The 14,789-nt window shown below is 42.4% G+C and overlaps 1 protein-coding gene across 3 annotated transcripts in view; it reads left to right on the top strand.

The window, feature by feature from the left end:
- COL16A1 (collagen type XVI alpha 1 chain) overlaps positions 1 to 14,789 on the top strand; it is an 831,382-nt gene that overhangs the window by 393,411 nt on the left and 423,182 nt on the right. For all 3 annotated transcript variants that reach the window (XM_086955641.1, XM_086955640.1, XM_086955639.1), the window contains exon 9: positions 7,848 to 7,892. In XM_086955641.1, the coding sequence (XP_086811767.1) occupies positions 7,848 to 7,892 (45 nt within the window). The remainder of the gene's footprint in view (positions 1 to 7,847; positions 7,893 to 14,789) is intronic.

Genomic DNA, 14,789 nt, shown 5'->3' with positions numbered 1-14,789 from the left:
CGCTGCGGCGGCTATTCCGCCGCAGCGCTAAGGGGGGCGGGGGGCGGTCGCGCGGCAGTCCCGTACTTGTGACAGAACCGCTCCGTCACGGCTCACGGGTGAGCTGTGCTTGTGACGGAACGGTTCCGTCACGAACCCGCCTGCCCATTATTTCCTCAGCGCAGGCGCGGAATTCGCGCCGCGCAGGCGCGGCGAGCGGGCCGTGACGGAATCGTTCCGTCACAAGCACAGGTCACCCGTGGCTTGTGACGGAGCGGTTCCGTCACAAGCATGCAACGGGTTAAGAAAGATATTGCCTCTTCTGCTACGCTGCAAGAGTAAGAATTTACAGAAATTCAAGCAATTATAAGATCATGCTTAGATTATTATTGAGTATTGTATCTGTCAGTTCCGAAATATTCAATTAAACAACTCCAGACTATGCTAAACATGGCAGTCAGGGTTTTATTAAATTTACCTAATGTATTTTGGTGTCTCACTCATTGGCGGCTGCTGCCATATAAAGTGGGGGGTGTTTAATAAAAATTAAAAAGACTTACCTGATTCTGCCGGCTGCCTCAGTGCTCCTCTGCCGGCTGCGGTGCTCCTCTGCTGGCCACCTCGGTACTCCTCTGCAACGCAGCATACAGAACAGGCTCCAAGTCTCCCCCACCCAATCCCAACACAGCTCTCATGCTATATCAAGCATGAGAGAAGTGCTGGGATTGGTCTGAGCAGGCTGGTCTGATACTCGCTCAGGCCGTTTCTCCATTGGGCTGTAGAATACAGCTGGGATGAAGAAACGTAAGTGCTCATATCTGTTTGGCCGGCTTAACACTGTCAGCCAAACCAACATGTGCACTTATAAGTGCCCACCACTCCTCCTTCCTAACATGGCCCGGGCCCGTCCCACCCTAGACTGACATCGGCTCAGTCAGCAAAACAAAATGATAATAAATATTATAATTTTATGTCTAGCAGTGGGGCGAAGCTCCTCCGCCATTACAGAGGAGCTGCCGCTGGTCTCACTACCTAAGTGACCTACATGGCTGCCGGTTGAAAAAAGGGTCATGTTTAATGTCTCTGTATTTGTCACAAAGCTATTTCTGGAATGGCACCTTAATTTATCAAGGACCCGGAAACTTTTAATGTGCCCTCACAGAAATATGCACTGAGCTACAACCTATTTGTTGATTCACCCTCCCCCCACGATCCAAGGATTTGTAATTAAGATTTGAAGGATGAAGCTTTTCATATGCAGACTCTTTGATGTGGAACCCTTCGCCTCTTATTTATACCTCACTGGTTTGACAATACATCGGACCACCAAACCTGTGGTAAAGGTGTGGTGGCGGACGGGTTCCTCCGCACCAGTGGCCGGGTACCACTGCACCAGTGGCCCAACCACCGTATTCAGAGTACAGCAGTTGGACTGTTTTGGGACCGCCATAACCACCAGGGGTCCACAATCCCTGGTGGTGGTGCAGCAATGTAAGGCCGCAATATGATTGGTGGTGCTGCTGCGACACCACCAGGCATATTACGAGTTTCCTCATTGCAACACTATCCACAGCAGTGAGCCCGCCATGGAAAGGATGGTGGTGCGGTAACTCTGGGGGCCCTTTCAGGACCACCATGTGCCTCTGTGCAGGGGGTGCATGTTGTGCCCTCCTGTATGTGTGCACCCCTAGTTCGTACATGGAACAAAATGCATAACATTGTGCATTTCAGACCATGCTGGAACGAGCTTTGGCCCGCCTGTTGCCGTGCTTTTTAAAAGACACCATTGTGGGAACACCAAAGGACCTCCCGCCAGACCACGACGGAGCTCATAATCTGGGGGCGGCCAAGGTCCCTCTTTGGCAGGGTGGGAGCAGAGCGGTGACTTGGTGGCCCGCTCTCACACCTCCATACTCATAATGTGGCCCTCAATCTTTGAGAAAATACTCAAAACCTACCTATTTACATGCCAATTCACATAAACAAATACTAAATCTCTGGATTGGTAGTCTTAGCACTGGGATGCCTTGGTGGTAATTGCGCAATACGTAACATAACATAACAAAACTAAACAAAACATCTAGTAGTTTCACTGTTTAATAAGGCTGTAGCTTGACCGTGCAGTCGGTCATGGTTAGGCTTTTCAAGACCTGAATGTGGCGTTGCAATCTGCTTACGGCACCAAACGGAATCTAAGCATGGTGTAAACTATGGCGCGTTCAAACTGACTAGAAGCCATAAACTTAAACATAGACTTAGAAAACGATTCTTTCTACAGAGGCTGCAGTCCTGTGTCTTTCCCATAGGGTCACAAGAGGTCATCTCAGAAGCAAAGGCTTGGTAGAAAGGTAAGATGGAGTAACCTAGAGACTTGCTCACCTTTAGCAACATTTCACTCTGAGTGTGCCTGGCTGTTTGGCAACAAGGGTTCAACCCTAAACTTTGCTGGCCAAAGTTTAACCTGAAGCTTTAATGGCCGAGATTGTACTTCATGCTTTGTTGTCTAATCTCGAGCTGTGGTGTCTAAAATGTATCCATAAATATATGTGACCGGATTGAACCTCAAGCTTCTGCTGCAAGAGTGTAATTTCGAGGATTGGTTGCAAGTATATAACTTTGAACAGTATCAAAAATAAGTTAACCATAATTTTTGATGCCATAAATATACCTGTTGGTAGCAGGATTTTAACCTAGGTCTTTGAGCATGGATTTGATTTCAAGCTTTAGCAGCAGGAGACTAACCTTGAACTTTGGTGACCACAGTCTCACCTTGAATCTTGTTGTTATGAGTCTGAATTAAGGCTCTGGATTCTTATGGTAAACTTTGAGATTTTGTGTTAGGCAACTAAATTGAAAGTTTGATAACAGGAATGTACTCTCAAGCGTTAGTGGCAGGAGTCTGACCTCAAAACATTGATCAGAGTAGTCATACATCAGGCTTTTATGGTACGAAGAGCGCTTAACTTGAGCTGGTGGTTGCCGGTGCGGCCCACTGGTACTAATTTATTGGTGCCAGCATTTGTTTTTCCTCCCGAGTGCAAGAGAGAGAAAACACACAAACAGGAAAGATGGAAGAATAAAAAGACAGAAAACCTGAGACAAAGGCCGAAAGCAGGAAACAGCAGGAGTGAGATAAAGGGGGGGGCTGTCTGGCAGTGCATTAAAGAGGCCTGGGGTGGATTCGGGACTACACAACCTTGGGATTCTGCACGGTGGCATTTAATGGTGCCGATCGGGTTTCTGAGCAGCAATTTGAGCACCGGCGCTCATTATTTTACAAATTAAGAAATGGGTAAGAGCGCAACCAGAGGATTTAATAGCATGTGTATATTCTTTTGCTTTACTGTAAGGAGTCAAAGTATGAGCTTTGATGGCAGGATTTTTACCGATTTAATCTCTAGTGGTCTAACAATGGTATTGTTTGGGTAAGGTTAAACCTGGTGCTTTAGTGGCATTAGTTTGTCCTTGAGATTTGGAGGCAAGAGCTTTAATGGTAGGTGTGAGGATTTGGGTGTATTATATGATATGGCTATGTGGTCTTACCGTGTAATACACTCGCAAAAACTGTCTTAGGTCCAGTCAGGCTTGTTTGTATAACCTTAAGCTCAACCCTAGATAGCTATGGCTTTGAGCAGCACAGCTTAAACATAGGAACTAGTGTAAAGCATTTAACAGTAACAAGCAACAAAATACGGAAGCAACAAAACATGAAAGAAATCTGACACTCATTCATAAAAATAGATTATATTTTTATGAATGTTTAGAGTCCAAGATGAGTAAAATCACCAGAGGGTTCCAGAGATACAGATTTTTAAAGAAAACTTGAATCTTAGGTTAGCTGCAAACAAGCATCGGTAACCGTAATGTTTGTAAACCTTTGTAAAGTTTGTAAGAGTTGAGTTTGACTACTTCAGTCTGGTCTGGGTGATCAAATCCACCAGGGAGAAGGTCTGGGGGGCCAATAAGGAGTATATGGATGGCTAACTGGCCACCAAAGCATTTTATAATACAGTCCGAACTTTACTGCATGGCTGCAATAGACTTCAATGGAGTGGTCCTGATGCTGCAGGTGCTGGAAATAGAAGATGCTCAAGGATGCTCCAGGTGCTGCAGGGTCAAAGGGTGTGGTTTTGCTGTCCACAGATTATTTTGGGGTCCCTCGAAGTCTTGTTTGAGACCATAGAAGGCCAGGTGTAACTGGGCTACCTCTCTCCGTCCCTTGTTTGAGGCTGGTGTCACTCTTGGGCAACCAATCTAGACTCGCATGACACTCCCGGGTCCGGTTGACTCTGCTTCAACTTTTGACTTTCAAGGATCGGTCTCTGAGGGCACCCAACAGCAGTCAGCAGAGGTTCTTCTGGAGTGGTTACTGACTTGCTGAGTTGGGCTACTTCAGACTTTTGGGCCCTAGTGCTGATTGCAGGGGGTCATCTGAATGACTCTTGGAGTCACTTATTTGGTCTGGAGAGCCACATTTTCTCAAGCTTGAAGAACCAAGGACAGTCTTCTCTTCACCAACCTAAGCTGCGGCAGGTGCAGTCCAGCAGACGGTGCAGCCTCTCTTTGCCAAGTCCAGGGGTCAACAGGGCAGTCCTTCTTTGGTTCTCTTTCCAGTTCCAATGTGATTTGAGGGTCAGGGTGCCAGGGTGCCATATGTATCCCTAGAAAGTGCCTTAGGGGCATGATGTGGTCACTAGCCAATGGGCTACTTGGTCTCCTCCCTCTGCGTGCCAACCTTCCGGCTGTGTATAGCATCTAGCAATCCCAGAGTGCATTCTTATGCCCACTCTCAAGATGTCTGAACCCTTCCTCAGATGTTAGCAGATTTGCAGCCCACCTTAGAGGTGTGGCTACCGGTGGGCTACAATCCCACAGATAAACCAGTTTGGGCACTGGTGTGCCCTCTCTGTTCCCGCCACCAGCCTGTCTACTTGAACAAAGAGCTGACTCTCAAGAGTGTGATCAGCATTTGCCCACCAAAGGCAGCTTCGCCTTTGAAGTTCGCCTTTTGGGCCAACATCCCGAGTGGCTTCCTGCAAAAGGGAGGTGCCCTGTAGCTGGCTGCTATTGTTCCTAAGCCCAGGAGTCATTCACATGACTCCCTAGGAGGGCAAAAAGCTGTCTGGTGGTCAGTGATAATGTGAGGCCACTGGACAAACTCGATCAGAAAGTGGCAACTTTCAAAATGTTATATTTCTTTAATTAGTGACATTAAATTTGACTTGGGCACCATGTCAAGTTTAATGCCACAATTGATTTAATACCTTACAGTACCCATCTAAATAGTCCTATTCAGAGGTTAGCTAGGCTGAGTGGTCAGCCGGTAACCTTGTGTTAGCCAAAGGGGCTACTACCTCTGCCACAGCAAAATTACAATTTTGCAATCTTGCTGTCAGGACGTATATATATAAAGTACATGTCCTACTTAATAATATTTAGCTCTTTGCCTTAGGGCTGAATAGGCCTTCCTTAGGAGAGACTTACATATATTGTTAAGGAAAATAGGGGGTAACTCAAACAAGCAGTGTTACCACTGCCTTTCCAGTCTGCAGTGGCAGGCTGGGAGCCATTTTGTACTTTGTCACACACAGGGTGGCATAATCAGTGCTGCAGCCCTGGGTGGAAACTCTTCCTTAAATGCCTTGGCTACCATATACTAGGGACTTATATTTAAGTCAGTCTCTGCCAAGTGGAGTTAGACCAGTGCTTAATTTGTGCTGCTGCTTTCCGATACTCAGCACCGGCACTTAATTGCCAGCACTGGGGTTTATGACTGTCTACCACATGGTAGTGGTGTCTGCCAATTTAGGTACGAGCACAACAGCTTCTGTTTATTATTTAAATTTACATTTCCAATTATTAGTATTTGCTTCCAAAGCCATTCTCATAGCTTTGGGGACCTGTACTAGTATGAATTGTCATACTGTTAAGAGTGTGATTATTAGTAGTGTGTTGATGCTTTCATTGGCAGTGCCAATTTAGGTACGAGCAAAACTTCTGTTTATTATTTAAATTTACATTTCCAATTATTTGTATTTGCTTCCAAAGCCATTCTTATAGCTTTGGGGCCTGAAACAGTATGAATTGTCATACTTTTAAGAGTGTGATTCTTAGTAGTGTGTTGATGCTGTCATTGCCAGTGCTGCCAGGGGCAACGGATGGTGCAGCTCTATTGTCCTTCTGTCGAGAGCCCTGGCACTAAGTTTTTTACAAATTAAGCACTGGGTTAGACAATTCGACATACAGTTTGTAAGGGATTAGAACCCTAACACTCAGATCTGGTTAGCAGGTCTCAGTATGCTATCAGAGTCAAAAAACCAGCAGCATCACTCCATAAATGTGGGATGAACAAACAAAAAGAGGCATTTCCTTGCAGTGGGTCTTTAACAACCTTCTTTGTGAGTGGATGTTCAGTTTTCAGCTTTGGCAGCAGAAGCATAACCTCAAGATTTGTTCACAGGAGTCTAATAACGCATTTTTAGCAGTAGGACCTCACGCATTTGTGGCAGGAATCTATCCTTGGGCTTTTTGCCATCCTTTTAAGCTCAAGCTATGATGGTAATGAATTATCTCCAGATGTTATTGAGGAGAGTCTAACTTGAAGTTTAGCCTCCAGCATTGGTAGGAGGGCTTAAACCTAAAGCATTGGTGAAAGGAGTTACCTTCGTGTTTTGAAGGTAAGACCCTTAACATCTAGCTTTAATGTCAGGATTTGAATTTTGGTTTGGTGGCAGAAGTTTCACTTTGAAGAGGAATGGCTGTGTTTAACCTTTAACTTTGTAGCAGAAGTTGCTTTGCTTGCAGACACTTAACTTTGATCTTTGGCGACAGGTGTTCAGCCTTGAAGTTTGACAGCCGAAGTCTAGCCTGAAACTTTATTGGCAGATATTTAACTTTTCACTTTGGTCAAAGGAATTTAATTTCCAGCTTTGGTCACAAGAATATAGACTATAGGTTTGATAACGACTCTATGTTGATCTTTGGTTTAAGGAGTGTACCCTCGATCTGTGGAGGTAGGAGGTTAACTTCTAGCTTTGGGGGCTTTTACTCAAGCTTTGCTACAAGGAGTTTAACCTCAAACCTTGATAGGAAACGTTTAAACTCAAGATTGGGTGTCTTGCGTTTATCCTCAAGATTTCCATTCCAGCTTTGGTGGGAGTCTTTTAATATCAAAATCAACAGTAGTTCAACCTCAAACTTTGATCGCAAAAGTTTGACTGTGAGTTTTTGCAGGTTGTTTCTGCTTCTCGTTAATTTGCTTTGTATGGTTTTGTTGCTGTGGTGTAAATATTGCAATAGCAGTGGCATCTTTAGCAGTGAAATTTGGTGGAGGCACATATTAAGCCACAGATAAAACTGAAGTGGCTTATGCACACACTTTTTATGATTGACCTCTATAGGCGGCGCCATCGGCTTTATCTGTGTATTAATACGTGCCTACACTAAATTTCACTTCTAAAGAAGCTACTGCATATATACATATATTATATGAAAAAAGATGTATATATATATATGCAGATGTTAGAACGTATTATAATATGTTATGGTGTTAAATATACATGTTTGCTTAATCTTTAAAATTAGATTCAAAGTCAGTTTTAAACATTTTAAGCAAAACAACTCCACTTTGCAGAGGAATGTATTTGGACAAATGCATGGGTGTGGCAAGGTGCTGTGCCTGTTTTATTTTCTGTGTTGCCTCCTGGCACAGTCAACAGCTGTGGTGGTGGAATAGCCAGGGTGGGGGGACAAACAGTTGGGGCATTGGGCCCAGATTGCACCCTCCTCTAGAGACGTCAGTATTTAGCAGTTAATTAGCTTCACCTCTCCATCCCTAACAACTGAAAATTCTCTCTATTTTCTTGCAGAGGTCCGCCATATCCACTGAACAACAGGGCTCATCTGTTAATGAGGTAAGCTTGACATTCGATGACCTTTAGCTGTTTCAGCCAGAGGGGTGCAGCGCGTAGCACTCCTTTAGCTATATATCACCCACACATAGGGCATTCCACAGATGAGTATATCTCTCCTAAAGACAGATTCTTTCTTTCCCAATCGTTCGCAAAGGCGTCTCACTTAAACAATAACTCACCCGGCACTCATGGGTGATGCATACAAGCACGGGCACGCAGACCCTCAAGCCCACAGACTCTGAGAGACGCACAGGTTATAGAGAGACATACACACAGAATCAAACACGGGCACGCGCACCTGTGAACATTAAAAACATGCCGACTTGGACAGGCACATACTTATACTCACATACAGAAAAACACACAATAAGGGACACACGTGGGTACAGTCAGACATACACATGCATACAAATGAACACAAAAGTAAAGGCTCTCACAGACACAAATGCATGTATACATGCAAGTGTTGATAGATACACATGCGTGTACGCACACACACTTTGACATACACACATTTGCATGCACTCTCGCGCAGCATGTGCCTGGATATGTAGTGCTGGAGAATACCCATAACCGGGACGGTACATATATATATATATATATATATATATATATATATATATATATATATATATATATATATATATATATATATATATATATATATATATATATATATATATATATATATATATATATATATATATATATATATATATATATATATATATATATATATATATATATATATATATATATATATATATACAAAATCAATTCCACACGATACAAACAGGAATGTCCAGGCCAGCTTTGCAGTTATCCAAGAGCTTTTATTTTAGCTCCTACTCAACGCGTTTCGAGGTACAACCTCTTGATCACGAGCGTGAGTGTGAGTGATTCTCATGTTTAAGTATAGTCACATGATCTTCTAAACATAGTAGACAGACTTGTGAGACAGTCACTAGGCATTTGTAATGGTATGGTTATACACAAATGCAAATTAAATAAACTACATACAAAGCACATATTAATCAAATGCTATGTACAAAAAAGAAGAAATTAATTAAGCAAGAATGGAAAGGCAATGATTTCCGTGGACATTACATTATTTCATCATGTATAGTCTCAGCAATTGAAATCTCGCACAATAGTGAGGCGCATTAGTAAATGGTGGCATGCTCATTCAGTTTCTGCTGGGGTTATTTTTGGGGTTATTTGTGCATGGTGCATCACGGATAATTCATCTCAGTCCAAGGTGTGTTCACCTGGGTTTAATCGTCCAAAACAGCAATGCAAGCCGCATTCATACAATCTTATTGCTGTACATGAACTCGGGCAACTAGACATCCTGTCTGTCTTTAGGCTTTGCCTCTCAGATGCACCAACAGAAAAAATAGTAAAACAGAAAAAACAAAGAACACTCCAGCTCAAGCGGGCATTTAGTCAGGAGTGCCTGTATCTGTGCATGCTTCCGCCCCAGTGGGCATAAATAAAAAAAATTAAAAAAAACAGAAAAACAAAGAGCACTCCAGCTCCAGTGGGCATCTAGTCAGGAGTGCCTGTATCTGTGCATGATTTCGCCCCAGTGGGCAAGCAGAAATGGTCATAAACAACATAAAAGTCATTGACCTACTGAGCCGCCATTACTCATATTGCCGTCCATACGTGTCAACTTCCATACTTGAAAACGTGTTAAAGTGCTCGTGCATTGTCAAATCGAGTGACTTCTCACAAATATCTGGTGAAAAAATAGACAATTCAATGATTAGAGGTGCATCAGTGACAAATCTCATTACATCATTATATACAACAGTATTCTCACAAACCAAAATTAAAAAACAATGCTGAACAGGTCTTCACCTAGGAATTAAATGTATTAAGTGATGGAGTCAACCAGCTAACCCAGATGAACTTCCAGTTCTTCATCAAGGTTGTGCCCATCCGGCTGCTTAGTTCTATATTTTATGATCAGAAGGGATTCCAACCTGCGGAGTTCTTGAATCCTATTGCCCCCCCTCTCCCTTGCGGGTATGGATGCCAGCACACAAAAGGATAAAAAATTAGGGTTGCTTTTGTGAAAGGACTCAAAATGTCTCGCTATGGGGTAACTTTTGTCTTTATGATTTATAGCCCTCATATGTTGCAGTACTCTGTCTTTGGCAGGTAGTTTCGTGCTACCTATATAGGTCAGTTTACAAGGGCACATGAGTGCATACACCGCAAAGTCAGTTTGACATGTTGTGTGCACTCGGATGGTAAAAGGGTCGAGATGTTTGGAAAGTTGAATGGTTTTCTTGCTGGTGCTATTCTTGCAAGCCTTGCATCTGCCACAGGTATAAAATCCAGTGACAGGATTCTCTCTGACTTTTTTGGGCACCAGGGTAGTACATAACGTGTCCTTAAGAGATTTAGCTTTTCTGAAAGTAATCTGGGGGTGTGGGCTAATGGTTGCTGCTATGTCCTTGTCTAGTGTGAGGACATTCCAGTATTTGTCCAGGGCCTTCCTTACCTCCCTATTCTGGCCATGAAAATCTGTTATGAACCTGGTAGTGACAGAGGAAGGTTCGTAATTTGGGTCCTTATCCTTTAACAAGTCAGTGCGGTTCAAAGTACTTACTTTGGTCAGAGCAGCGTTGATGCTTCTCTTACTATAACCTCTTGCTGTAAATCTTTGGGTCATGATTTTTGCTTCTTTCTCAAAGCCTGAATTGTCAGAACAGTTCCTCTTGGCTCTTAAGAATTCGCCTAGGGGGATGGAGTTGATCAAAGACCCTGGATGGCAGCTGCTTGCGTGGAGCAAGCTATTACCTGCTGTTTCCTTCCTGTAAAGTACAGTGGTGAGGGTATTGTCCACCACTTGTACCTTCAGGTCCAGAAAGTCCACTTGTTCCTTGTCAATATGACAAGTGAAAGAGAGATTCAAGTTGTTGGTATTGAGGGAATTTACATACTCCATTGCCTCATCTGAGGTACCCTTCCAGATGACAAAAATGTCGTCCAGGTACCTCAGCCAGGTGATAACCTTGGACTGGAACTCCTGGGACCTATAGACTTCTTGCTCTTCCCACCAGCCCATAAAAAGTCCGGCAAAGCTGGGAGCAAAGCAAGAACCTCGTGATCAAGAGGTTGTACCTCGAAACGCGTTGAGTAGGAGCTAAAATAAAAGCTCTTGGATAACTGCAAAGCTGGCCTGGACATTCCTGTTTGTATCGTGTGGAATTGATTTTGGAGATTTGGGGAGTGGCTGCCCCGTCCAGGCCCTCCGCTGCAAGAGGCAGGGGTTCAGAGCCTGAAATTACATTTGGATATATATATATATATATATATATATATATATATATATATATATATATATATACTCAAATTGTGTGGCTACTGAAAACTTTCCAATATATGGTTGAAACTTCTTGGATAATTTTAAGGAGTTTTATAATTTTATTTATATTATATATTTATATTATTTATATTATTGTATATTTAGGCTTGTACATTAATGAAATTTGCATATAGTGATTTTAACCACTGTAGCCACTTTACTATTATATGCAGTCTGTTTTACGTATAGTGCAATACATAGTCTGTCTTCCAGTTTTATACATGTGATGACACAGCTGCTTGCTATTTTGTGAACTTTGCACTTTAAATTTGGCGCCTGTCCATGGGTAACGCGTCATGTGATCAAGGTGCAGGTCGGACCGAAACGCGTCATGGCGGCATGAGATGCGGGGCAGAAAATCTGAATAAATGAAAAACGCACTAAGAAATTGGGTCCGCTTGTCTTTCTGAGTCCGTTTTGTTCCATTGGATTTCTGGCGGATAGAGTACTGCAATATATATATATATATATATATACATATATATATATATATATATATATATATGAAATACTCCACAGCCACCTCCAACCCACTCGGACTGGCGAAGGAGGAGACGGACCACAGGATCTGATCGAGGTTCTTTATTCAGTCAGGTTCTGGTTTTTCAAAACAGCAATGACGCGTTTCGGGCTCGGGAGCCCTTGTTCACATGCAGAGAATTGCGGTTTCACTAAATCTTTTTATAGTGCAAAAAAGTAAACACACCCACTGTCCACCTCTAGCCTAGTCATGTGACCGTAGACATGAAAGACATACTGCGATTTGAAGTTTAAATACTACACCACTTTTTCAATCGAATATATAAACAAACAACATGAAATTACAGCATAAATGCGCACAATTCATTATATGTGTGTATATTCACAAATGGCAGTAAAAACATGATTGCTTTTCACCCCTTGTCTCTCATATATTATCATATATTATCAGAAATGCCTTTCTTGATAAACATCATGGGATAAATCCTTAAACACAGAGGGGATTAGTATTTGTCATGTGATGAAATATACGGTCAACTGATTCCTTTCGGAACAAAAAGAGATCGCTGGGGTGTGTGTGAACGGTACTTCATCGTAAAGTGCTACTAACAGTGCCAAAATTCATCTGCCAAAAGTGCAAGAAGCTGTGTGAAATAAAGTGCAATATTTTAGAATATAAAGTGCATTCGTGTATGATAAAAGAGCCTAGATGTATATGCTTAAATATTGCTTTCATTAAAAATTGGTCATAACCATATTTCATTCAAAAAAAGCACATATAAAACATTACATAAAAACATCAATTTCATCATATTTACAAGTGATACTAACCCTATGTGGAATAAATACAAATCTAAATATGAGAGGGAAAACAGAAGGGAAATTGTTTTATCAGAGAACAGAAGGACTGGATTAGACTGGAAATAGGTAACCGGGAACCTGACTACCTAATATCTAGAACGATAGCAGGAAGAAGCACAACATCCACGGGATGGAGAAACCCCACAGGCAACAGGGAACCTGACTACCTGTAGGGAACAAACAGGCACCACCACCTCTATTGCAGGGCCGGGACAGAAACCCCTGATTCTACAAAATAGGCAAATAGACCCCACAAGCAACAGGGAACCTGACTACCTGTAGGGGACAGGCACGCGTGCCGCCTCTGTTATTGGAATGAGACCTTATCCCAGATTCTACAGATTTAGGCAAGCACATGCGGGAGGTAACCTCAAGAAGCTATAGTGCAGAGAACAAAGTTCAAAGAAGTTCTCATAAATAAGTATGCATTTCCTCAGTGTTATTCAAACTCAAAGATCATACGTGTTTCTAATTGTCTTAATTGTTGTTCCCTGTTACCCCCCAGCCGCAACTTGGGGACAGATCCCATTACATAATAAGACAGACAGCCAAAGTCCTTATTGGGTTTTTTCAAAAAGTGACGTGCAACCGGGTAAGCCGGATCTCTGTGTAGAATAGCTCTAAGGTGTTGCAGAATCCTGACGTGCACCTGTAGTTTTGTACTGCCTATATAGTTTAGGCCACAGGTGCACGTCAGGACATACACAGCAAACTCTGTCTTGCACGTATGATTACCAATGATAGGGATTTCAGTGGAACTGAAAGGGATCTGATAGTGAGTTTTATTCATCCCAAATTTGCAAGCCCTACATGTAGAACATTTACGTAATCCTGTCGTGGGTTGCAGCCATGTGGTTTTCTGTTTCAACTCTGGACTGGCTTTATCTAGGACTGACCCCATGCTTTTGGCTCGACGAAAAGTGACCAAAGGTTTATTTGGCAAAGACAAACTTAATATGTTGTCAGTTAACACTATTGGCCAATTTTTCTTCATGATAGCCCAAATTTTATTTTCTTACTAAAAGCTGTGATGAATCTGGGCCAGTCATTCGATTCCTTAACAGATGTAAGGGGTAAAGCAGTGTCATCTATATTGGGAGAGTCTGGAGAGAATAGACTTTCCCTGAATCGTAAATTGGCCTTAACCAAAGCCTGATTAAGGATGACATCAGAGTATCCACGTACTTTGAGTCTAACCCTGAGTTCTTCAACACATCGATCAAAATCACTGGTGGAGCTACAGATCCTCTTGAGACGGAGAATCTCACCATATGGAATACTATAAATGGTGTTTTTCGGATGGAGGGTGGTGGTGTGCAGAGTGATGTTTCCCGCCGTGGGTTTTCTATAGAGAGTGGATTCTAATTTAGCATTGTTGACATAAACCTTCACATCTAAAAATTATATTTCTTTACTGCTGATGTGAGACGTGAACTTAAGGTTTAGGGAGTTATTGTTAATTTCATTCAAAAACATAACAGCTTCCTCTTCATCCCCTTGCCACAGAATAAAAATGTCGTTAATGTATCTTAAATATTTGATCATTTTTTCTTTGACCCACACCTCATGTGTGGCGCTGAGAACCCGCTCCTCCCACCAGCCTACGTGTAAACACGCATAGCTGGGGGAGAAGCAGGATCCCATCGCAAAGCCTCTCAATTGCCTCCATATATCTTTCCCAAAGATAAAAAACTTGTTATTCAAACACCATTCAATTAGGCTCAAAATAACCTTGTTATGTTCATAGTATTCCCTTTTGCCCAGGAAATATTTAACAGCTTGCAAACCGTCAGTATGTGCTATGCTCGTATATAAGGACTCCACGTCCATAGTTATTAATAGCATGTCCTCTTGCCACTCAAATCACTTATTTTTTGTAAAAAGTCACTCGTGCCGCGAACATAACTAGGCAGATTCTTTACCAGGTCCTGCAAAAAAAAGTCAATATATTGTCCGACTTGTTCGCTTACACTCTTTCTAGCAGAGATAATTGGTCTGCCAGGTATGGGGATGATGCCCTTATGAACCTTTGGAATAAGGTAGAACACTGGAAGAACAGGAAATTCATTATACATATATTTGAATTCCTCCCCTGAGATTAAACCTTGTCTGCGCCATTTGTGTAGCAATTTCAAAAGATTTTCTTTGGCTTTCGTGTAATTCTTATTAGTTGATTT

Source organism: Lissotriton vulgaris, chromosome 2_1 (genome assembly GCF_964263255.1).
Source record: "Lissotriton vulgaris chromosome 2_1, aLisVul1.2, whole genome shotgun sequence".
In the NCBI taxonomy this organism is placed as follows: Eukaryota; Metazoa; Chordata; class Amphibia; order Caudata; family Salamandridae; genus Lissotriton; species Lissotriton vulgaris.
Note: the sequence above shows the minus strand (reverse complement) of the source record. Positions and strands in the feature narration are given on the sequence as shown.